The sequence below is a fragment of the Labrus mixtus genome, chromosome 10 (assembly GCF_963584025.1).
Source record: "Labrus mixtus chromosome 10, fLabMix1.1, whole genome shotgun sequence".
NCBI classification, from domain to species: domain Eukaryota; kingdom Metazoa; phylum Chordata; class Actinopteri; order Labriformes; family Labridae; genus Labrus; species Labrus mixtus.
In genome coordinates, this window is record NC_083621.1 from 8,995,899 (window position 1) to 9,020,348 (window position 24,450).

At 40.3% G+C, this 24,450-nt stretch overlaps 1 protein-coding gene across 2 annotated transcripts in view; it reads left to right on the plus strand.

The window, feature by feature from the left end:
• The window catches only part of tsc22d3 (TSC22 domain family, member 3), a 35,048-nt gene extending 19,158 nt beyond the window's left edge, over nucleotides 1-15,890 (plus strand). The window contains exons 1-3 of one of the 2 annotated variants that reach the window (XM_061047978.1): nucleotides 12,651-12,967; nucleotides 13,477-13,528; nucleotides 14,235-15,890. In XM_061047978.1, the coding sequence (XP_060903961.1) occupies nucleotides 12,843-12,967; nucleotides 13,477-13,528; nucleotides 14,235-14,489 (432 nt within the window). In that variant the 5' untranslated portion in view covers nucleotides 12,651-12,842 and the 3' untranslated portion in view covers nucleotides 14,490-15,890. Of the gene's footprint in view, nucleotides 1-12,650; nucleotides 12,968-13,476; nucleotides 13,529-14,234 lie in introns of those variants that run through there. The other variant, XM_061047977.1, reaches the window with a different exon arrangement.
• Nucleotides 15,891-24,450: the final 8,560 nt, after the last annotated feature.

Genomic DNA, 24,450 nt, shown 5'->3' on the forward strand with positions numbered 1-24,450 from the left:
TGAGAAGTGTTCTTTCAAGGAGAATCCCATTAGAAAAAGAGAGGCTCATTTGTTTAGTCACAAACACTTACTGCTTCAAGTGGCCTGAAAAACAACACAGCTGGAAAAGACTTCTGCAAACTCAGTGAATATAATGTGTTGTCACACTGCAGATGCTTCTATGTTTATTAAGTTCAGATTGTTTTATCATCTACACAAGGTAAAAAGTCACTCCAAAAGACATTCATCTGAATTTCTGAGTTCAGCAGTGAAGCCAAATATCCTGAAGTCAACTTCTTATCCGTTTCCTGTGTCCTCAACCCGGGTGCATGTCTCGTAATGGACTGTGACCAAGTGGAAAAAAAGAAGAAGAAAAAAAAAACTGAAATGACCAATCAGGGGAGCTTATAACACTTGCGTCTTTGCCTGAGGGGCAGGCTTTTTGGCTTTTTGAAGGCAGGATAGGCTGGGGTTCCTGTAAAATCCCAAACACCCTCTCAACACAGCATTGGGCCAGGCTGGATATCACTAAGTTCCCGGTTTATTCAGATCACACAGCCGCTTTTGATGCTGATCTCTTCCTTTGACTAACTCACATCCTTAAATAGGGCTTTCTTGTTGCTCTTTCAAACCTGCAAAACGAATAACAATTATGTACACAAGCATAGTCTAATATTGAGAGAGAACTGGAGACGTTCCCACAATGAGACAGAATTGTTAGGAGACAAGTTGGGCACATGTACTTACTTACATTGCAAGATGGTACACTATCATCAACTAAATATAGAGATCATTCATAAATAATAAAGAAACTATTGCAAAGACAGCGTTACTGACCTGATATAAATCATTATACACAGGTTAGCTTCACATCATAGTGGATACAAGTGAGTAACTCTGAGTTAATGAACAGCTATGCATGCATCGCCACAGTTAAGAGTAAGACTAACGTTAAGCTGTCTGTGCCGTGACAGAGAAACTCTAACACATACCACTGGTGAGGAGCCCTATGGATTGTTGTATAACTGCATGTTATCAATTACAGATGTTGTTCAGCCATCGTAAAGTACATAGATCCAGGGCAGATACAAAAGTAATACAGTGTAAGAACCCTGCTGGAGATAAATTATAGATAGTCCAAACTAATGAAGCTTGTCTGAGGAACAAGACTCAATGATTTCAAAGCATTAAATAAAAGATAAAAAGTTTATTCTGGCCGAAGCTGGGAAAATATATGATGATGTGCATTCATCACTTGGATTGATCCTTCATGGATTAGTCATGAACTGCATACATACATTAATGAGTGAACCTTCTATGGTATTACACAACCAGCGATGACATTTCTTTCTTTTTCAACACACAGAATTTGACATTGTATAAAGATGAAAAGAATGACTATTCCCTCATTAGTTAAAATATACAGTAGTCGGCATAGTATGATTTAATAAAGTTACAACATTTTTCAAACTGTTTCATCTTTAAATATAGAAATAAAGAACTTGTGAGTCATTTGACAAACAGGAAAAGTGTGTTCCTCGGTTGCATCTACTTACTTTTATCCTGAAAGTGCATCGACTTAACACTTAAAGATCCTCATTAACTTTCCAGAATTTCCCAGTGAGAACAGTGATGTAATAAGTGTGTTTATAGCCTGAACATATTTGTTCCACAGCCTTCACGTGGGTGGCCGACATCTGGATATACATTTCAGTTTTTTTCTTTACAGGAGATGGGGCTGCTTTAATTGCATTTTTTCTCATAAACGCTCCTTTAAGATTTTCTTCTACCAAACTACAACATAAAACCTTTTAAGGCGCATGGAAGTAGATATAGGTCCGCACATCTGCTCCTCTCGTTGTCTGTGTCGGCCTGTCCTCTGTCAGTGGGGGATCCTCACCACGCAGGCAGGCTGAGGAAAACATTGTGTACATGGTGTTCTCTCAGTCTTAAGCCCGCGTCTCTGTTCCCATGTGAGACACGGCTGTTCAGAACTATACTCTCAAGTTAGATGGCTTTAATTTGTGACGCCATTTGAAAAGGAGAGTTTCTAAATATATGAGAGTTACCCTTTGAGAGAGAATAAAAGTGGTCTGTGAATGGTTTTAATCCAACTGCACAGCCTAATTTATGTGCATATTTACATATGAACACAGCGTAGCTTGATGTCCAATGGCACAGATGCTGTTATGTGCAATCAATCTAACTCCTCAATAGACCTGCTGCTGAGATAAAACACATACAGTGGGTAAGATCCCTGGAGTGAACGTTAAAGATCTGGAGAGAACTTTCAGTACCAAAGAGAAGGTCCTGTTTGTATTTAAATTCTGGTCACTGATTTAATTAGTTAGACGTCCCTGTATGTGCGTCTACAGTATTTAAGTGTATACTATATCAATCCTGAAGTCTTTTCAAGGGCATTAAATGGTCTCACCTTCCGATGAATCTGTATACATTTCAGCCTTGGTTAAGAAATAAACTGTCTATACATACTGCACACCCCCTGCAGTATCATCTGTGTATTGCTCTATTATTACCAATAAGATTTTTCTCTCCTGAGTCTGAGTCTGTGTGGAAAGAGGAAAACTGATTGAATTATGATCTGAGTCATTCCTGTGGTCTTGTTGAAAGAAAATAAAATGATTTGTTTGGCTTGTAGAGATCAGAAGACGGCAGGCTGATGAAACGTCCTCAGGCTAGGATGAGTAAGTTTGTTGAAATGCAGCTATGGTCACTGCTGTCTTTGACTTGGAGTCTATAGGCGTATACTGAGATTGAACTACTTTAGATGCTGTCATTTTTACGCTGACATTACCTCAGTATGATTGCTGAATAAAAACTGAATAGGAATATGTAGTCTTGGAGCTGTGAGCCAACAAAGTGTAGTAAAGCTTTGGCCTGCCAGGGTTGCAAACAAATTCTTTACTTAAGAAGAAGTTCAGACACTTGTGTCAAACTTGAGAAGGTAACCATGACTATTGACTTTGTCAATCATGTTGCAATGAATCTGATGTAACTGGCAATGCTGGCTGTTTCACTTTCATCCACATTGTGTCCACATAGTTCTCCCTTTCAGGGCGCGGTCACATCTGTACCGTGCCCAAAACACGCTTCAACCCTAAAGTCCAGTTCGTTTGGCCAGTGTGACCGCTCCGTATTGTGCTCACTTGACCACGGACTCGGCCATGCATCTATTTTTAAAAATGTTGTATTTATGGCTGTGTCTGATTAAAATGGCTTAAAATAAGCCGCAAAGTCAGTAAAGTAGCTGTCATGCTCTCTGTGTTTTTCTCTGATGTGCAGACCCGGACTCGACTGCGCGTCTCTCTAGCGTTGTAGTTTCACCCCGCTAACCGCAACAGCTTCCAGTGACGCAAAAAACGTCATTTTGCATCACTGGAAGCTCCTTTTCAGACTTAGAAATACAAATATTTCCCATCTCAGGGGAAAAAGCTTAATACAAATGGGTGAAGTACCCCTTTAACTTGGTACTTTCCTCTACTGAGGAAATAGCATGCAATCTGTACATGAAACAAGACATTTTGGGAAAATCATACAAAAAAAATCACTCACTAGATTTGATCAAACTACGAATTTTGAATGGAAAAGTTAAACATCTACTGTAGTAGAATTTAGTTCTTAATTTGTTTTTTATTGTCTTGTCTCACTTAGAAATATCGAATGCTTACCGTCTTCAGCAATGACCGCCAATGACTTGTCTCGTATTATCCGTGGGAAATTAGTCATTGCTCCATCGTCATCTTGCAGGTGACAGCGGATCAGCTTTTAAGCTCAGCGGAGAAGCCTGCTGGAGTCTGTGGGAACGATTCTTTGTTTAGATGACACTGACGGCGAGAGTTTGCAGGGTGCCTATCATCCAGTTAAATCCAGACTGTGCTGATGAGGCCAGGCGTGTGAGAGCGAGCACATATGCAAGCGTGTGTCCAACCACACACATAGAGACACAGGAAAACAAAAACACAAGCAAGCACACAAACACGCGCTGGGGGGGACGGCTCATCCAGACCCTAGATCCCTCCAGTGTCCCAGTTGCTGGTGACTTAGGTCACACAGCTGCAAGCTCAGGCAGGCTTACACATGGCAGGACAGAGAGAGGGGACAAGTGTTGAGATGGAAAGAGAAAGGTAATGAGAAAGAGAAGAGAACTACGGAACGAGGTAGTAAGAATGATGGCTAGAAACAAAGTAAGAATAGAAAGAAGGATTTGGGTTGGACCAAAGACCCCAAAGATTTTTTCCTTCCAGTATCAGAAATGGCTTCCAGCCTAAAGTATTTTATCTGGTAATAAGTTTGTCAGTAACCAGAGCTGTCTATATCATCATTTATTATCAAATCAAAAATTCTACTTGTTTCTTTCTTAAAACAATAGCTTGCAAAGAAAGGAATGAAATACTTTTTGGCTTCCTGTTTGAGAGTGGCAAAGAAGAACACTGCGCTACTAGCTAACAGTTAATCTTCCGTTAAAACTAGCTAAATGTTAGCGATCCCTTTATCCTTATAAAATATTGAAGGCAGTTTTTTATTGTGATTTCACGTCTAGATCCCTGAAAACGATTAAACCCTGAATAAAATAGTTTCATGTAAAAAAAAAAGAGTGTTTCTCCGACACTCTGGTAAATACAGAACCTCACAGGAGGGTCTTGATTAATCTGCAGGTCACATTAACTAGCTCGTTGCTAGCTTTATCAACTTGTTTTTCTCTGATTCAGCTGGCCAACAATGCAAACATATTGCATCCATACATGGTGAAAAGACTCCAGCTCTGGAAAAAAAGAAGAAAAAAAAGACAATTCTATATGTATAATGTAAAATTCATTAACAACAAAAGGTATAGGTATCGGTCACAACTTAAGTCTAGGAATGGATACATTTTGGATACATTTTGAGAAGCAAAGACCTCCCAGATAAAATAATTAAAAAATATATTATTTATCATGCTTAAAGATATTCTCATCTATTTTAATAGGTTTTTGACTTTCTCCTCTGACAGGAAATGTGGTGAGAGAGTAGGGGATGACATGTACCAACAAGCATTGGCACTGGCCTGGCATTGAGACAATGATTGAAACCTCTGTACATGGGATCCTGCTCTACCAACTGAGCTAAACCTGTGCCCATTCATATCTATTTTTTCTATTTGCACAGTTGCTCAAACTCTTGTTTGACTCAAGCAGACTTTTCTTTTTTTTACCTGTAAAAGCAATGAAGTGGTCTTTCTGTGAAGATGCTCAGCCATCATTTAACAGATCTATTTACTTACTGCACAGGTGCTGCGGACCTTCTCCATGACTGCCTCTCTGATTATGATGAATACACACTGTCAAACCAATTTTCAAAATGACTTATTGATGAGAACATTGCAGCCCAACATATGGCACAGTTAGCAAAAAAACAAAAAAGAAACCTGCCAACATATTGCTGATAGCATGGTATAACTAGTGTACCGCCTTGGAATGATTCCATGTGTATAAATCAGCTTCCCAGCTCATACAGTAGATCTACATTTCTCAGCGTTTCAACACTTGTACGATGGATTTCAGAGCAGTATGTACCCATTAGTCTGACGTTAGCAATCCCCAGCTTAAGGCAACTCAAAAAAAACACAGCTACATAGAACACCACAGCTGAGGGTTACAGTACACTACAGGAACATAGGCAGATGAATATGGACAGATGGCAGTGAACTCTGTAACCTTTTGTCCTAGGCCTTGATCCAACCAACCATGTGTTTACCGTAGGTGCAATGCAAATGACGGCCATCCAGACTTTTGGGTAAAACCATACATAATTTGTATTGTGTAAACACAACATGTTTTATTAGAAAGTATTTGCCCTTCTTTTTAACTACAGAATCATGGAAGAATTACACCCAGTTAAATTACCAACTCAAATTAATGTTAGTACGCCAGACAGAAAAGATAATGAGCTGCTCTCTCGTAAAATTTCCGTGGTAAACTAAGCGACCTGTGACGAGTCAAAGGGCTCCGACAAAGCTAATAACAAAGTTCACTGCTATTTAACACTGCATGGGCAATTGACTCCACAACCTTTGACCTTTTTGTAGAGCGTCTACAGAGCCATTAGCACGATCACTTAACTGCATCCACAGCCCAAGAGTCTAATACCTTGTCCTTTAGAGCGCATAATCTTGAGTGTGTGTTTCCATGTGTACACATGTTTGCATGAAAACATAGAGGGGAATCCTATTGGCTGGAACAAACTGTGATTTCTTCATTTAGCGGTGTGTGGGGTTCACCACGCAGCAATAACTCCCTCCTCTGGACCTCTGGCCCTATTTCAGTATTTCCTCAGTAAATTTAGCCAAGGCAGTTCTCCAGTTTAGCAAAGGGTAAATCTTTACATTATGAGCCAAAACTGTCCGACTTTTGCTGAGTAACACCCTGGTGCCAAATGCTGCTAAATCCCCGAGCTTGTTAACTGCAATATACTGCACATGGCATCATTTACTGCAGTCCTCTTCGTCCTGTAATAAACTGCTATTAGTTCCAGTGAAGGCTACTTTAAATGAACTGATTACCACTTTGAAAGGCTGAAATTAAATGTGGTAATTCCAAGGAAGGGAAAAGCATTAAAGTGGGCCTTTGTGTTGTCTCGGAGAAATCAAATAGAGGCGGTTGAGCAGCAGTTCCTTTCGTGTCTTCTCGGTGATAATGAAGTTCAGCGTGTCGCACAGGCAGATGTTACATTGCAAAGGAGATCCTCCATCAAGGGATTAGCAGGCTTAATACAGAACCCCAACAAAAGCTGGAAAGTACATGTGTGAAAAACAATTGCACCTGCGTTTGCTGTCTTCTGACTGACATACGGGGGAAGTGGTTCTGTGTTTGCCACCACAAAATGATCATAACCTCTTTGCAGTTAAGTACACTGTATTAAAAGATTTGTCATCTGTAACCAACATTTATCAAAACTTCTTGACTCTACAGTTCAGACTCACTGTAATACTGAGCTCATGACATGATGCTGTAACGTTTAAAGCCTTCAGGAAAATAAATTGCTGTTACAAAACACCCCATGATTTCATGACACTCACTAAGATGTGTATGTGAAGCCCTGCATGTTTGTACAGACAATACCCGTCATGTGTGTGAGGAGATAATTGCCTGGAGACATGTAATTACCTGGCACCACTTGTGTGGCACATAACGAAGAAGCGCCCTACAGTTAGCATAAGACTGTAAAGAAACAGACGTATATGATTGATTTTGATGTCACCTGTCGCTCTCCTAAGATGCAAAGACTCAGATGTCATTTAAAGTTTTTTAGGGTGTTAAAGTTCAAGTAAAAAAGGGAAGCAACTTCCAAATGAGATTGCATGAGTAGGAAAAATGCAGAAGAATTAAATGTTCTTTGAAATAAATTCCTCCTGATTTGTTGGGAGTAAACATGCCATCCATGCCCTCTGATGATGCAAGCCTGTTCAAATACAGATCAACTGGGATCCATTGCAAATAACCCTGAATAATGATTTGGATCAGGGATGTTCCTTAGCTTAGCAAACTTGAATTCCAGTTAAAAGGCAAACAAACATGTGAGGTTATGTTTGCTTTGAGGCCATTAATTCAACCACAAATACTATCTAATTATGCTTTCCTCTGAAGTCCTCTAAAGATACACTAGACGCATTTCTGAAAAATACTGAAAACATTTGCATATTCTGTAGTACTCCTGTATATACAGGACAGAGTTGCCTCATTTTCCCAACATCGTTGCCAAGCATGTCTTCATGGCAAAAAAGTGTACATCATTAATCTTCACCCAGGGATAAATGTTGAAACGCATTAGTAACAAACCAAAAGATTGCTTCTCTGGAAAGGCGACATGCAGAAACCGGTTCTGTAAGGCGGTCTGTTATGTAACGTCTCAGATGTCTGAGCATCACCATTCACACACAATATCAGATGTCTCCATTAGCAGACAAGGATTAACTATAGAGACAGAGGTGTGAGAAATTTGTGCAGATCTGTCCAAACAGAAAGCTGTCTGCGATGAATCATGACAAGGGCAGCTTACTTTTGCTGTTACACCTTTACCTGCAACAAAAGCTCTACAAACATTAATACATTAATTACAAACCTGCTGAGATGGAGGATTAGCTTAACTGACGAACATGAACGGCACACCGAGAATCTGTCTGTCTCAGCATGATTTTCCTTGCAAATTATAGGCAGTTGTGTAACGATTTTTATGTTTTTTTTGCTCTTGCATAGCCTTCTTTATTTGGGAGAGGTTTAGTTACACAGCTTGGAATAAAGGCCAAATGTTCCCTTCAGGATCTTTGGTTTTGTCTTTCTCTGTAGCGATGAAACAATCAGCACCCTTTTGTGAAAGTCCTCTTCATTTTGTTTCATGGGCCCATTGTGTTCCGCTGGACTGGTGACACATCATACAAGTGCCAGTCTGAGCGTGGCACTCACAGTTATGGCTGCATATCCCGAAGAACCGACTCAATTGTTTCATTGTGCTTTGAGAACGCAGTAGTCGAGAACAAACAACAGCAGACCAGAGCAAACAGTCGCAGGGCTCCTGCTTTTTCTCCATTTGGTTGCAAAGATGGGACAGACTCACACGCGTCCCACTCAGTTTCCCCCTGTTGGGACCATGCCACCTTCTCCCCGGACGCTGTGCGCCCTACGCTTAGCCGAACCGCCCCCGAGGTTCTGCTGCCACCACCAGCACTTCAGCTATCCTGAAAGAGTGATGAGCTACTCGCCCCCTTACTCACCAGGTCTGTTCAAGAGACCCGATCGGCGGTAAGTGTAGAGACGGATGGTGGTCACGATTTTGTCTGGTGTTCGAGGATGTCTGGCATGGTGAGTGAGTGACAAGTGTGCACTTCAAAGACAGCTCAGAAGAAGATGGAATGGATGATAATGGTGGTGTGTCATGGATGTAGAATTAATGGAAACGGCTTGGATTTGGATTGAAATGTAGAGAACAATACAGAACAAGACATTTCTGAAATAAACCTTAGAAATCATTCTCTGTTCTGATAAATGTTAAGTACAATGTTCTACATTGTGTGTAAGCAGCCAGAATGACATCTCTACCAGCTGTTGGACAACAAAATCAGTTATGTGTTCATCTTCTACATGCGCTGCATGTTTCTTACAACCTCTCACATAAAGTGATATTATATTCAATTCAAGGACAGAAATTGACATCCTGTGAAATTAGCTGAAACCTCCCGAGACGGACCAAGGCCATGTGTCTGGTTTATGTATAGTCATGGCTCTGGAGATAGGTGATGTGATAATAATATCCTCGGTGTTTTGATGTATGCTGAGCTGTGTATGTGGAGTGTTCTGTATTCATTGGATGTAACCAGGCCTCTTGGCCACACTGACAGCTTCCTCTGGGACGGCCGCTGGCTACAGCCTAGAGCTGTGTGTTCCCAGACAACACACGCCATACATTCCTAATTGTGAGAGTGCAGGTTGGATGTGACCAGTAAAAAAAAATACATTGTATCTTTTTGACCATGCAGTGATCTCAAATAGATTTTATTTTACTCTGTGGATTTTCACACAATTGTTCTTACATATTGAATTTGGTGTGCCAAAACCCTCAAATGCTGCTTATAACAGAAGGCTTGAGTTTGGCGGCATGGTTCAGCCTCATTCTCCTTCAGCCATCGGTGCAGATGAATCACGGTATTATATAACGCGGTTGGCTCTTGCACAGGGGACATCTGATGGAAAGTGTTGCCCATGGCCTAGCATAAGAGTGACTCACTGGCACGCCCCAAACATGGTCAGTCAACACCAGTTTCACAGAATAGGGGTGAGTTTTTTCTCTCCGAAATGCAGCAAAGGCCACCGTCGTTGGCACGTACACTGTTTAGAAACACGCAGTTTCAGTTTAAACTAGAACCACTGATGTTGTTAGTATATGTCTTCCACTTGTTAAGATTTGTGTTTGTTGGAGTTAAAAGTATGCATGATAGAAGAACCCCCTTTTAGCCTCTCATCTTTTTTCTGCATGAGGCACATTAGGTATTCTTTCCATCATTTCACAGCACGTTTTTACAGTGCAGGACGGCTCCCTGTTGTCTGTAGTATCTGTGCATCTCAGCTTCAGCCACAGGCAATTGGAGTGACTCCACCCCCCCTTTAAATGGGGCTATCACAGCGGGGAAAGGTAATTCAGCAGGCCCTCATCACCAGAGCAGGGCCTGATATTAAACCTGGCAGCTGTACTGTCACAGAATGAAATCTGAGACGACAGGCACTATGGGTCCTAATGCCCAGTCAATGTGTTTTCTGCTTAGCCTTGTTAGGCCTACCCAGAGTGATCCTTTCCACTCTGAACGTTTCGTTACATAACAGAACTCCATTTTCTCTGAAAAAAACAAAACAACAACAACATTAACCTTTGCTTACAGAAATCAGAAAGTTTTCCTTTCAAAATCTACATTTCTACGAAACAGGGCATAGAAAATCATGTCTGAGTTTATATTGTAAGCATACAATTTCACGAACCTCATGGCTGCAACCATATATGTATAAATATGAGATTTGTATAAATAATACCAGTATGTTGGTGGGGGTCTGACTGGAAAGCTGACTCATGTAATTTGATTAGCTGGTTATGTTCTACAAGTCCTTAGTGTTTATGTGAAAACATTATCATGCAACAGGGGCTCTCTAAATTGATATTTGATTAGTATTGAATCAGATAATTGTAACAACAAAAGGATCATAATGTGACAGTGTAGAGGTGCTGAGCAATTACATTACAGCTATTAAAACCTGCATGGACGCCTCAGTAAAAACAAGGTCTATTGCTCAATAAAACCCAAAGTCAACAGGGAACATGCTGCAGAAAAAAACACACCGTTTGGTGCCTGCCCTATATTGTTTATTGCACTTTGCAGGAAGCTCAGAACATTTCGTCACATCACTCACATGTCATATCAAATTAAGTTCAAAAGTCCATCAGAAGAGCAAGAGGTCATGCACAAAAGAGAGCAGAGCTTCAGTTTTGTCCAACAGATCTGTATCTCAGCTTCCAATGATGAATAATGAGTGGATGTGTAATATATAAGTAGTGGTTTACACAACAAGTTAATTGTAATTTTCTGAAGTCTGTTAGCCCAAGATATCAGTGACAGCTTTGTCGTTGAGTCCATGCTGAAGTATAGGCTTAACATTATTTTTAACAAGAAATCATAGGCTTACATGCAAGCTGTATTTAAAGATAGAAAAGGGCATAGATTTAAAGTGTCCTTGGGACATTTCCACAAGATTTCCATACAGGGAAAAAAACCTGTAGATAAAAGGCTATATGATAGGGTCGGGATAAGGTTTAGGAGAATGGAAAATCACCCAGTAAACAGCGTTTGCGGGAAGTGAGCTCCAGCCAAAAATATAGTTTCCTGTGGGCTGTTGTATTCTACATTTTCACCACGAGAGGCCGGTAGAGTTCACACATAGACTGAAGGAAATTTACTGGGAGAGATGCCGGAAAAGTACCTATGCAGATATCAATCAATTGTGTAAGGATGGTTGGTGCAGGACATTCAGTTATAGCATGTACTGTAACAAACAACAATACATTGATGGGAACATTATGTTGTTGTTGTCATTCATGTCAAGTAACCTAGTAAAGGTCTGTTTGTGGATTTATTAAATTGCACAAGAAACTTGTAACAAATCAATAACTTTTGAATGAATATTTTGACTGAAATATTCAAAGAAAACGTAAATTTCTCTTAATTAAATTGTTGAGGTCTGCATTTCACATGGAGATCAGATGATGCAAATCGTCAAGACATGCGACCTTTTTGTGGCTCAATCAAGATTGTTTATTGGCTACACGAGCTGCGTATACATTCTGTGGTTACACGTAATGTTCTCATGGTTATGATGTAGTTAGTCTGTATCAATGAATGCAGATTTTGGTCTGTGGGTGAACTGCAGAGGCCAGAGAGGTTCAGAGGAAGGGCAGAAATTGCTGCATTCAAATGCTCCCAATTAAAATCGTTAGGCTACCACCAGTGGCTCGGATGTTTACGTCCAGTGTACATGTTGAAACTCCTTTTTGTTCCCGACTTTCTTTCTGTTTTTAGTTTAACTGGTTGAGAATTGCATAATATAATATAACTGGTTGCATTATTCCAGGTTAGCAATAGCATCAAGTTGTTCGTCATTCACTTTATTAAACCAGCATGCATTGCATTGGGAGAGCCTGTTTGCATAGCCACGTTGAATGCATTGAAATAGAAAGAAGTCTGGCGTTTTATAGTTGGAAGTTGTAAATTCCATTGCAACACTTTTATTGCTGTATGTGTTATTCTAACCTTTGCTTAGTACTACAGCATCAGCACAATAATGAAAATATTCCAACTTGTAAAGTCAGAATCCCAAAAACAGCAGTAAACTCCATTTGCAAGCCTCATGATTATTGGAGTATTAGCGCGTGATCATGCATGGTTAAACATTTCACTCTTTCGATTTATTATGTAAAAGTAGGCTAGGCTGGACTCGGTGTTTTTGTTCATGTCGTAAAAATCAGTTTTTCATCGGTAAGTGAAGGCACCATAAAATCTGACCCACCAGCTCATTTGAATAACATATGCGCGCGTCATATGACGTCAGAGGCGAGCCATATAAAAGGCAGCCGGGGGCAGAAATAGCATCAGACAGTCGCTTGTTTAAACCAGCGAGGCTTACACACCGACACAGCACTGCTTTCCGCAGCAGCAACGACTTAGTGCATCGCTACTAAAAAGACGAAGCAAATCCGGATATAAACACTTCGGTGGCCAACCAGTCGCAAACGTGGCGAGAAGTATTATTCAAACGAGTGTGGTCCTGAACATGAGCACGGAGATGTTCGCGAAAACACCAATGGAGGTTGCCGTTTACCAGTTGCATAACTTCTCCATCTCATTCTTCTCCTCGCTAGTAGGAGGAGATGTTGTATCGGTCAAACTTGACAACAGGTAAATATCCGACAATATCAGCATTTAAAAAAAACATTAAGTTGTGTTTTTGCGTTTGAATCTTTCGTAGTGCGAGAGCCTGTTCTCTTTCTAACAGAGGCCTCAAAATACTGTACAATAGTTTTACAAGAAACAGCGTCCATTTGCAAAATCTGTGTATCAACATATGCAAGCTGTGTTCGTCTCTCCTGCTGTTTATTTGGACTTTGTACAGATATCTGCCTGTGTGTGTCTGAATTTTGTCCAACACCCTCGTTACTCAATAACCTATATAAAAGCCTCATCTTCCTCTCAAAGAAGTCCCCTATCAGCTTATAATTACACAGAAACAGTGTGAATAACAGATGCAGTTTTCCCTTTCTCTTTTGAATGCTTTCTGTTTCGTTGTCGTGGTCCAGGAAATCCTGGAAGCATTGCTATTAAAAGTTTAAAATTGAATTGACATGATGTTTACAGCAGTCTCTGACTTTGAACTGTACATTTATGGCCTCTTTTCTTCTTTTCTACAGTGCCTCTGGTGCTAGCGTTGTGGCCATCGACAACAAGATCGAACAGGCCATGGTAAGCTGAGATAACAAACTCAAACACAATACAAAGACATGGACATGCCTTGAACTGTGATGATATTACAAGTTGCGCATTAAAGTCAGTTCCTTTTTCTAAAGAAACTGTGTTCACATACCATTTGATTGGAGACTGCAATGCACTTTTAAATGAACTAATACTGTTGTATTCAAAGTCATATATTAAGTCATTTCCAATAGGTAATTGTGAACTCTTTTTATGTTACCAGCATCAAAATATGAACTTTTTAGATGTTGTCTTTCAGTATAGAACAGGAAAACCTTCAGACATTCTTAAAACCCAGTTTTCCACTGGCACTGTTCACAAAGCACATCTAAATGAATTCACTCCCAAGTTCCTGTTACATAAAGACAGCGCACGCTACTGTACTGCTTTGTGCATGTGACAGAGAAGAAAACGAATGCAAGAGTTGAAGGCAGGAAATCCTAAAAATGGACAGAGAGAAAAAACATTTTTGCAAAGCAAAGTTATTTAATACACCCTTAGGTCAAAGTTGGTACGTGTCAACTTGACTGTTATCTTAGACGAGATTAATTCTGGTAAACACACCACAATGACAGTATTATAAATTCAACTTGTTGCTGCAAATTCTGTCTTTCTTTCAGAACATGCATCCAGTAAATTCTTAAAAATGTCCCAGTTTTGACATCATAACTGATCCATCTCTTGTTTGATTTGACAGGATCTTGTTAAGAACCACCTAATGTACGCTGTGCGGGAGGAGGTGGAGATCCTAAAGGAGCAAATCAAGGAGCTGGCAGAGAAGAACAACCAGCTGGAGAGGGAGAACTACCTGCTAAAGAACCTGGCTAGTCCCGAGCAGATGGAGAAGTTCCAGTCTCACGTCCCGACAGAAGTGCTGTTGGACAATCAGAGCTCCCACCTGACCTTGGACCAGCAGCAGACCTGCATTCACAGCACTGGCTCGGCTGTGTAAGTGGCTCTGCCTTGGGGCGGGCAGAGCCACTGTCTCCTAACAGTAATGGACCTCCATTTTTGAATGTAAGAGTTACAAAAGTCTCCGCCGCTGAGAAAACCTTCGACACACTGAAAGGTGAAGCATCGCGGCTGTAAATGACTGCTGGGACACAAAAAGAACTGTTGACACTGATAAGCACAAAACAGAACTTTTAGACGCTCTGACTGGTGTGATGTCAGGCCCGTCCTCAGACACCGTCCAACTCTTTGTCGTAGTCTCCTTGTAGACAAAAGCGCTGGGAATAGAGAGCGGGCTGACTAAGACACAAGACGAGCGCTTGCTTTAAGATATGCCAAACTCTTCTTACAGCCACCCCTTTTTGCTCCAGAGAAGGGTGTGAGAAGGTGTTGATCGGGCTCGCCCTGCAGGTGCTAACTTGGAAAGTGCGTGGGCGATCACCAAGAGGAGACCCATCCGAGATGGTCTCAACGAGAAGAGCCCCGTCATGTGGATTTGTCCGATCTCTAAAAACAAGTTTCAAGGACTCCCAGCAACACATTTCAACCACATAAAAAGGACTTTTCCTGTACCTACAATGTATTGCACATGGTTCATGTACATTTAAGCATAACACAAATAATCAACAGGATAAGCTAAAGAAACAGAGGTGGGGGTTGTTGCAGTATAGCCTGTTGGAGATGGTGGACCACGGCAGTATCAATATACTGTTATGATTCATAAAATGTAATCTTGTGTTGTCTGCAGTTGGGGCTTGCTGCTTGTGGGGGAAATTAATCCTGCTTTATCTGTTTTTGTTAGTGATTCTGAACAAAAATCAGCCGTTTGTTAAATAGGAGCATTGTCTTTAGAGAGTTTTTTTTATGTAATTAAGAGGGACAACATGTCTGCCCCTCTTGATGCCCGAGCTCTTCCGAGTCAAATATTACTACATTGTACATAAAAAGCCATAGTGGAGATGGCGAGCAAGCTTTTTTTCGCTGCAGATGCACTCCTGATATTAGCAGCGTCGTCCAGTATCTGGTCCATTTTCTTGCTCAGATGCCAAGTAGTAAAAAAAAACAACAAAAAAAAAAAACAATGGCATGACAACAGTGCCTGTCCATTTTAAGAGAGGAACATATTTTCACACAGAGCTCTACTGTTTGTCGTTTTCTAGCTACCAAAGACTTTTCCATTTTTTATGTCTCGCAACAACAGAAGCAAAAAAAAAAAAAAACCAGGACCATGTGTAAGAGTTCACAGGGAGAAGTCTTTATTTGTAGCTAGAGCTAAAGTTTCTATATGTTTTTGTAAAGGTAATGGTATTGTTGCTGTAATGTATCCTCTGAAATGGTTGTTCGCTATGATGTTTGGATACAACTGCACATTTGCAATAAACCTTATGTTTACAGAATACAAGATGATGACACGATGTCTTTTGTTCTTTAACCCTGCTCAAGTAGCGTGTGTTTTATCCATTTTTAATATAGCACGGGGATTTTACCATATTATGGAAATACAGAATATGTCAAGTTCCTGCTGTGACTCAGCAAAAGTTTTGTAGGAAAGCGTAATGAATTCCTGTTTCTCTGCCTTATACACAATGATACAGTCATAGTAGGGGAATATCACTGACTGCACACCGGACCAGATTTGCCTTATAGATACATATATTTTCCTGTTGGTGGTGATTTAGTAGGTTACATATTAAGCACAATGGAGAGATTTATTCATTGGAAATTCAGTCAGGGAAGACAGACTAGACAGCTGTATAAACACCCATTACTATTTCATTTTCTGGTACCGAAGCAAGAGGAAAGCACGCCGTCAAAACCCCATTTCATTTGAATTTCAGTGTAAACAAAACACAAGTCTGTTCAAAAACTAACCCTGCATTCTTGGAAACCCACCACAACATCTCTGACTACACGCTGATTCCTGCTCAGCATTCGTGAGCCTTGTGTTTGTTTACAGGGTCAGCCTGACAAGCAGCATGTGATTTGTAGAATTCAACACAACATACGACACGAGGTTCACAGAAAGGTAAATTCAGCATTTTGGCTCCACAGGCTTAAGAAAGGAGGGGGGTAAAAAAAAAAAAAAAAAGTGCAATATTAGAAAGAACACCCTTTTTTTCCAAAGTCAAAAACAGGGAGACCACTAATGATAGTGAAGTAATGATAACCGGTTTGCATGTTGGATTGGAATCTGCAGGAGTGAAAAAAAACAGTTTGTCCTCTTGGCGTTTCCCTTCAGACAGATTGGCAGCCAGTGCGTGCAGCCTTGTGTGTAACTGGATCTGTTGTGGCTTCCCTGGTGCGTAGACCGGGCTCACATCCATCTATCGCTGAGAACACAGAGACTCAGAGTCACCACGGCAGATCAAATAGCACAAGAGTAAACACAGAATCTTCCCCATTGCTCACTTTAAAACAAGAAACTGTGGTGTCTGTCGGCGTTTTGTGTCAAAGAGACTGATTCTATGTGAAACCGATGGTCCGGATCAATAAGGCTTCTGTGGAATGAATGCTTCGTTTAATTAGGGGCAGGCGGGATGTGCAGAATATTGATTGAGGGAGACATTTGTTTGCAATAAGGAGGGCAACAGGCGTTTATTGGCTATTGGCTCTTTTGCAGGAGATAATCAGAGTCACTCTTTCGACTTCCATCTAGATACCTGAACACCTCAAGCATGTCGACACTCAAAGTGGTCGTGCCGTTTTATCTTACCTGTGCTAATGGCAGACACAATGAGACCACACTGGAAAAGTCAGCTAGCGTCTGAAAACTTTTATTTAGGTATTTGGCTTGATTCCAAAGTCTGTTTTGACACTCAAATTGTTCTTCTATTTCGGGGTTGGTTTGGTAACAGTGTGTTCTAGGATCACTTTAGTGCATGTGGCTTTTTTTATTTGAAAATAGTTCACCATAAATCTTCAGCTGCAACTGACGCCCATTTAGGAAAATTCTCCAAAAGCTGTAGTTGTTTGTTTTGCCAGTGTCAAGTTTTCTGAGGTCATTCAGTTTATCTTTTTGATTAAAAAAAATTCAACCAACCTTCATAAATAAAAGTCATAAAGTCATATCTATCGTGTGCGTTACACTATTCTTGCCCTGTAACACATATGGATGTAAAAATATACATATACAGTATATGATCCAGCAAAAAAAAGCCAGTTATACATTTCTAACCCAGATTGTCCAAATTACACAACCATCTTTTCCATATGTTTACTCAAATCAAACATTGATCTGAGCGCCGGTTAAAAGTTCACTTGTGAATGTGTCAGATGTGTTCACAGTCCTTCTTTCGTTAATGACTGAAGATCTGCACCCATTTCTCAATTCCGCTGGATTTTCTACGAAGGTAAAAGAGAACAAAATTTGAGTCACAGCATCACTCATTCCACATCCCTTTCCATTAAATGCAGTTAAACATTAAACTTGTGAGAAGAGCCTCAGGTGAGGTATTACACTTTAGGCAGGGGCTCGGTTGAAACCAGGCAGCCAAAGGGAAGAGTTTGTGTTGGATTACTTGTGTTATGCAATGAAAGAAAAAAAGAACATCTGGTTTGGATGGAAATTCAGGGGTTGTGCCGGGATAAGCGAGGCTGTGCCACAGTGCGGTTGGGTTCGCATGCAGGGGAATAATTTGGTGGGACTGCTTTCCATGCAGACATATACAACTTGTGTGTCCCCAGAATGTCAGCATATTCATCACGTCAAGATGAAAGAGCGGGCTGCATCAAACAAATGTCAGATTACTGCTGTCTGTCGTTCTGCCATGCTGTGTTCTGCCCTGCTCGTTCCATAAAAGGCCATTAAAGAGCTACCATTCTTTAATGACAACTCGTTATGTAAGATGAAAAATGTGCCACTATTGCCTTCTCATATTAAAAAAAAACGACTAACCAACTGTAGGGTTTCAGCACTCCACACAATTTCATAACACGATAACATCAGAATCATCCTTCACATCATTTAATTCACCTGTTGACAGGTCGTAAAATGTATGTTACTGTGGATAAAAGAGGATCAAAGAACAACAAAACATTTACAGGCTCATGTCAAGGTTGGTGTGAACCTGTCCAACCTGGAGTTTATTGCTTACATATTAAACTATTAAGAGCATTTGTACTATTACAAAAGTACATCAATTCATTTATTTATTACTTGCTGGTCTTGGCAGTTTACCAGTTGCTGCTCCACCCTTATGTTATGAAGTAGATATGGTTCTCGCCTTGATAACATCCACAAGTGTACTAAGTTCAGCCTCACACAGACAGGGTGTTGTTGCACCACATACAGATACTGGTTAGGCCTTGAATCCTGCTTAATCAAATAAATCCTTCGCTAAGCCCTTTTATATCTGATGTAGCTGTGTTTCCTCCTTACACATTGCAGTCTATTTTTGTCCACACACGATGGACCAAACAATAATCCTCAAAGTTGTCAACATAATAAATGAGGTCAGAGCGTGGACCCGAGTGGGTTTGTGTCATAATGTCCCTCTATCAATCTCCTGTTTAAAAAAAAAAAAGCGGGCGGGGGTGAATCAGATATTTTTGCTGTGTTCATTTTGGTCACAACAATCCTCCTGTACAACCTAAAATTGTAGACAAAATATTGCACTTGCATGCTCTTTTGGAAGTTCATTGTCACCATTGATGAATATAATAAGTGCATGGCCTGGCTATTTTAGAGGAGGATGATGATGATCGGGCTGCTTTAGAGTCTGTAGGTCATGATCTGCAGTGTGTCATGTTTCTAAAATTGAAAGTGTTAATCTCACCTGAGGATGTTGAAGAGTCTGACCTTAATCCACGCTGTGGGTTTGATTTATTACCTTGGCTAAATCCTGTTAGCACCTGTCTTACAAAGTATTTGTAACAAGCCGTTTCTAAAAGCCATTTCCCGAACAGTTTATCTGTTCTATTTCAGAATCATGGTCCTACTTATTGAACTGGTATCATTTTACTGAGATTGCATGAACGAAAAAAAGATCAAATCTGACTTCGTAAGTTTCAGAAAAACAGAACACTTAAGTCAGCAAAATTAAAACAATACATTTGGCTTCTCAGAGGCTTGGCCTCTTGTTATTACGAGTGATCACATGAGAAGCACTTTTTTCTTTTCCTCATAATATATCAGCTGTGTTTGTGTCCCATCAAAGCCACTGCAGGAATGCTGCTATGGCAGGTCAGAACATCTTATTCAGAGAGACAAAAGGTCAAGGAGCCACTGGTTTCGGATTTATAGCGATACCCCCTCATGGCACCACTGCACAGCAAGAGCCTGCACACAATTTAAAACCCTGCAGTCCCCCCCCCCACCCCCCCCACCACCAACCTAACATGTGACACATGCAGGGTCAAAGGGGAGATGGTTGCATAACCTGCAAAACAAAGAAAATGTACATTTCCCAAGCTGTGCCTTAATGTTTGTGCTTACTTCTGATGAGATTGATATTAAGCTCAACAAGACATTTCTGTAAAACGTTCCTTAAATACAAGAACGCAACATGATGTTGCCTAACTAGGCTCTGTGGTGTTATATAATTTTTTTTTTTTTGGGATAGCTGTTTGGATAGTTTAAAAACAGATGAATTCCGGTGATGGTTATTTTATGGGTACTGGTTGTGGCCTTATATAAAGAGTTGTCATATCTAGAAGAAGAGTTTATTTAGACTGCACATTGCAGTGCTGAGCAGCTGTAATTATGGACTGGGAGTGCCTTGATCTATAATTAACATTGTGCAGGCTGTATGTGACAAGCAATAAGAATGCAACTGAATATAATAACAGATGAAAGATGTTTTTTTGTGGTATACTTTTAGAAGAGGGCAAATTCAGTAAGCCTCCACACATGTACAAAGACAACGGCATTATACAATGTTCAGTTTGTGGAACGCTTTACTGCAGCGTGTTTTCGGTCATATTACTTTCTACCACAAATACGGGCTTTAACAGTTATTTGGTTTGGCTTTTGGAAGGATTATGCAACGCTCCCTCCTCCATTGTGGTGTTATTTGTGTGACTGTGGCCTGGGCGAGGTAAACATCCCCCATCTTTGTGTTCTAGTTTGAGCCCATGTGAAGTGAGCTGTCTCAGGGCTGCAGGAAATTTAAGATGTAAACAGGGTAAGAAATGAACTCCAAGAAACCATGGGAATGTAGTTTTGTTATAAAAGAGTTTCCCTCTTGGCCAATCTTACACACATTAAATAACAGTCTATTTCATTAGTCACACAGTAATATGCTGTTATATATGGAAATATCATAAGCACATCATAAATTAGCCACAATGGACACATTTCATGCGCAGGCTAAAATGGGATTACCTTCTCGTCTATGATCCATTAAACCGTCTTCATATCATCACAAAGTCGCCAAATCCAGGTTAAGTCTCTTTTTATTACGTGCTCTGGGTGGATCTCAGGGTGGCCAAAGAAGCAAGTCGTGTCAGGAAAAAGAGAACAGATGATGATAATTACCATCATACTGGGACTGTCCTATTTATAGGGACATAGTGCAGAAGAAAACATTCCTTTGTTGTGACTTACATTAAAGGTAAAAACACACAAGAGTGAAAGAAACATTAAACTGAAAACTACTCAATTCATCTGCTACAGTATTTACAGGGATGCAAATATTTTGTAGGCTATCTACAAATATGCATAGCGAAACAGAAAAAAAACATTTAATAAAGAACAATGTTGTCATATTAGCTGTTAGTTATGCTAAGGCTAATGACCTCCTATTAGACACCAAATAGCCAGATAATTAGCCAAAATAAAAACAGGAAAAATGTCAAAATGCCATAGGGTGCAGTTCATCTAATAGCCACTTGGGTTGGAACCAGGAGTGAGTCGGTAATTAACAAAAGTTATTTTCCATATTTGATTTAATTTATTATGCAATAACTTTGATGACATTTAAGGTTAAGGTTCTGCATAATAAAGTTTGTCTGCTTCAACTTTGAAGTTTCAGCGTAGCTTCAGTCGGGAAGACTATGTATTTGCCATCGCTGTCATAGTCTATTCTTTATTTATCCCTCTCTCGCACGCTCAGTCACATTTCCGCTGTCATTCTCTGTGACTGTCATTGGGTAATCAGCTGTCTTGTCAGCTGGCCTCATCTAACCAATAGCATGGCGTCTCTCCTTCATTGTTATGCTCCCTTTTTAAATGTGAATTTGTCTCTGCCTTTAGTCCCTTCTTGCTGACATTTCTTGTGCCCCTCCACCTCCCTATCACTGCCTGTCTTTGCAAAAAAAAAAAATCAGCCATCCATTCTTCACCCATCAGGTCTCAACAAGTCATCAGCCTTTACCACCACCAGTGTCTGGACTCCAGGGGAGTGGGGATTTATTCCGTTCCTGCTTAGAACAGTCATTCTACGGACACACAAAATACAACCCATAGAGTCCAAGCACCAAAGACCTTCTGTCAAGACACATTCCCATGTTTCCTAGTGTAATAAAAATGTTCTCTATATTAATTGCCTCTCCTGATTGAAATAAGGATTGGTGCTAAGTCTGCTAGGCGTCCAATCAGCTATAAGTCACTCAACCTGACCTCTTTGGTATGCACCTTCTTCTTCTTCAAGTATTCAGGCTCTACAATAACAAGATGGCAACATCCAAAATTCATGATTTGATGCTGAATATGGCAGTTCTAACACCAATGGGAGAATCTCTCCACTTGTGTAAACTCTTTATGGTGTTCATAGTGAGAAGGTTCAGAGAGGTGTTTTACAGTGTTTGCAGAGGAACAGGTGTCACTAATGCAACAAATGATGGCTGCGGAGTTGCGTCATTAGTGTAGTTTTCAATTAAATAAGGGCTTTGTTAGCTTTCATATGTCTGCTGTGAATATGAAGTACAGGCTGACAGGGGAGGCAATAGAGATTTTCACAAGTGTTTCTAAAATACAGACCGTAGAACATCAGAGTACTTCATAGTTAATCGTGTTATTGTGATGTTTCACGTCTCCTGCAGACTGGAAAAATTTAGGTTTGCCGTGACAACATTTTTAGTCATAGATCAAATTTCCATTCGTTCCAGTAAATGTTTACTGACGCCTAGAAAGAAAAACATTGTAGGCTGTGGTGTTTAGAAAACACAATAAACTATTGTGCAATTCGAGAATTTGAGTTTGGAGAAGGAGCTTGGCATTCCTCTTTGTCATAGGCTCATATTTTTCTTTATACATGTGAGGACACTTTGTATAAAACATGATGATTTTTCAGTAAATGTCTGATCAAAACACAACTTTAGAGCATGTGCTGAATGTATCACATGACCACTAGTGGCCTTCTTTCACATGCTTGCATATTTTAAGTGCCTCTTTGATGGCGGTCTTGTGAGCACTTCAGTTTCCACACTGATTTCTTGGAAACTCACAAAAGAAAGAAAAACAAGCTGACCCGGCAGAAGTTCAATTTCCCAGTGCTTTCCAGTTTCTCATCTCATCCTAATTTTTTTTTAAAGTCTGAAAACATGTGACTTGCCACTTGTTGCTGTTGTTGAAAACAGTGTTGAACAAAAACATGTTTCATTTCCAGTCTTTTTTCTCAGGCGTGTCTGACAGGTTCAACACAAGGACACTTAAATTACAGGCCAAACCCTTGTGTAACGCGTCTGGCATCTTCTAGAGAACAATCCTGGAATGAAAATATTTAAAAATAATGATCTAGTTTAATTAGAGCACTCATTTTACCTCACATGAGAAGAAGAATTAATCTATTGTTTATGCCATTTTAAACTCAGTTTGCTTTGGAGCCTAAAAAATGGAACATACAGTATAATTGTATCTCATTATCAAACACATATAATCAAAATCATAATCACAGACTTGGTAACAAAAAGAGCGGGACAAGTGTGAGTTCACACCTGTACAGTCATGCTTTAACATGGGCAGCCTGCCTCATTGAGCTGCTTCAGGATGGCAGAACAACATGTTCACTGATGCTTTATTGCCTTCCTGTGGCTTTCCGGGGTTGTGAACTTTATAAGGGTTGCTTTACTGCCGTTTAACCTGTCCCCAGCTGTGTGCAGCTACTGTGGATCAGAAAGGATTGCTGGCTACTGGGCCAAATCTTTATGTTGCTGCACTGGCAGCTATATGAACATGTTTTTTTTCAAATTACAACAAAGGCCACCCCTGTTGGTTTTTCTTTAAAGGTCCCATATTATGCTTTATTTTTCATTTTTTATTTTTTATATGCCCTTTAGTGTGTTTTCCAAGTGTCCTGTGCATGTTTAGGCACATCTATGTGCAAAAATTCAAAGTCCTCCTGTTAGCTGTAGCATTAGCTGCATGTAACGCTCGGTTCTAGCCCCCCTCGCTAAAAATGTGTCAGTCTGACGTCATTGTCAGTGTGAGATCACTGATCTAAGCCCATTGGCTCGTTGTCGCAAGCCCTGCAGCTCATGTTGAAATTTCCGAGAAGCGTGCCGAGCAACTGACCAATAACGACAGAGCGGATCGGCAGACCAATCAGAGCAGACTTGGCCCACGTGGGGTCTAACAGTGTGGGCTCAGCAGAGTGTAGCTGACGGACTCAGAGCGTAGAGGGAGCAAGGAGGAGCAGTACATGAAAACAGACACTTTTTTCGGACTTTAGCTATTGTGAACGTACAAAAGTATGTACATAGATTAAATATACAAACCCCAAAAAGGGCATAATATGTGATCTTTAAGTTGTTTTTTGCATTCCATGTTTTATTTAACACAGACGCCGCCTCAAGTTTCAGTCTGCCTACTTTCTTGTTTTGTAACTGTTTTTAAAATTTATTCAGGATCAGACCTGTTGACATAAAGCTGCACCTCTGGCTCTGCACTGTTCAAGGAGGGAGATCATCAATGGCATGCACCATGCTCTTAAAAGTGGAGGATAGACTATTAAGCAATCTCATTGTCTTCTGTCGTTACATATGCACAATGGAAAAGCCAAAGAGCCTGTACTCAAAGATCTCAT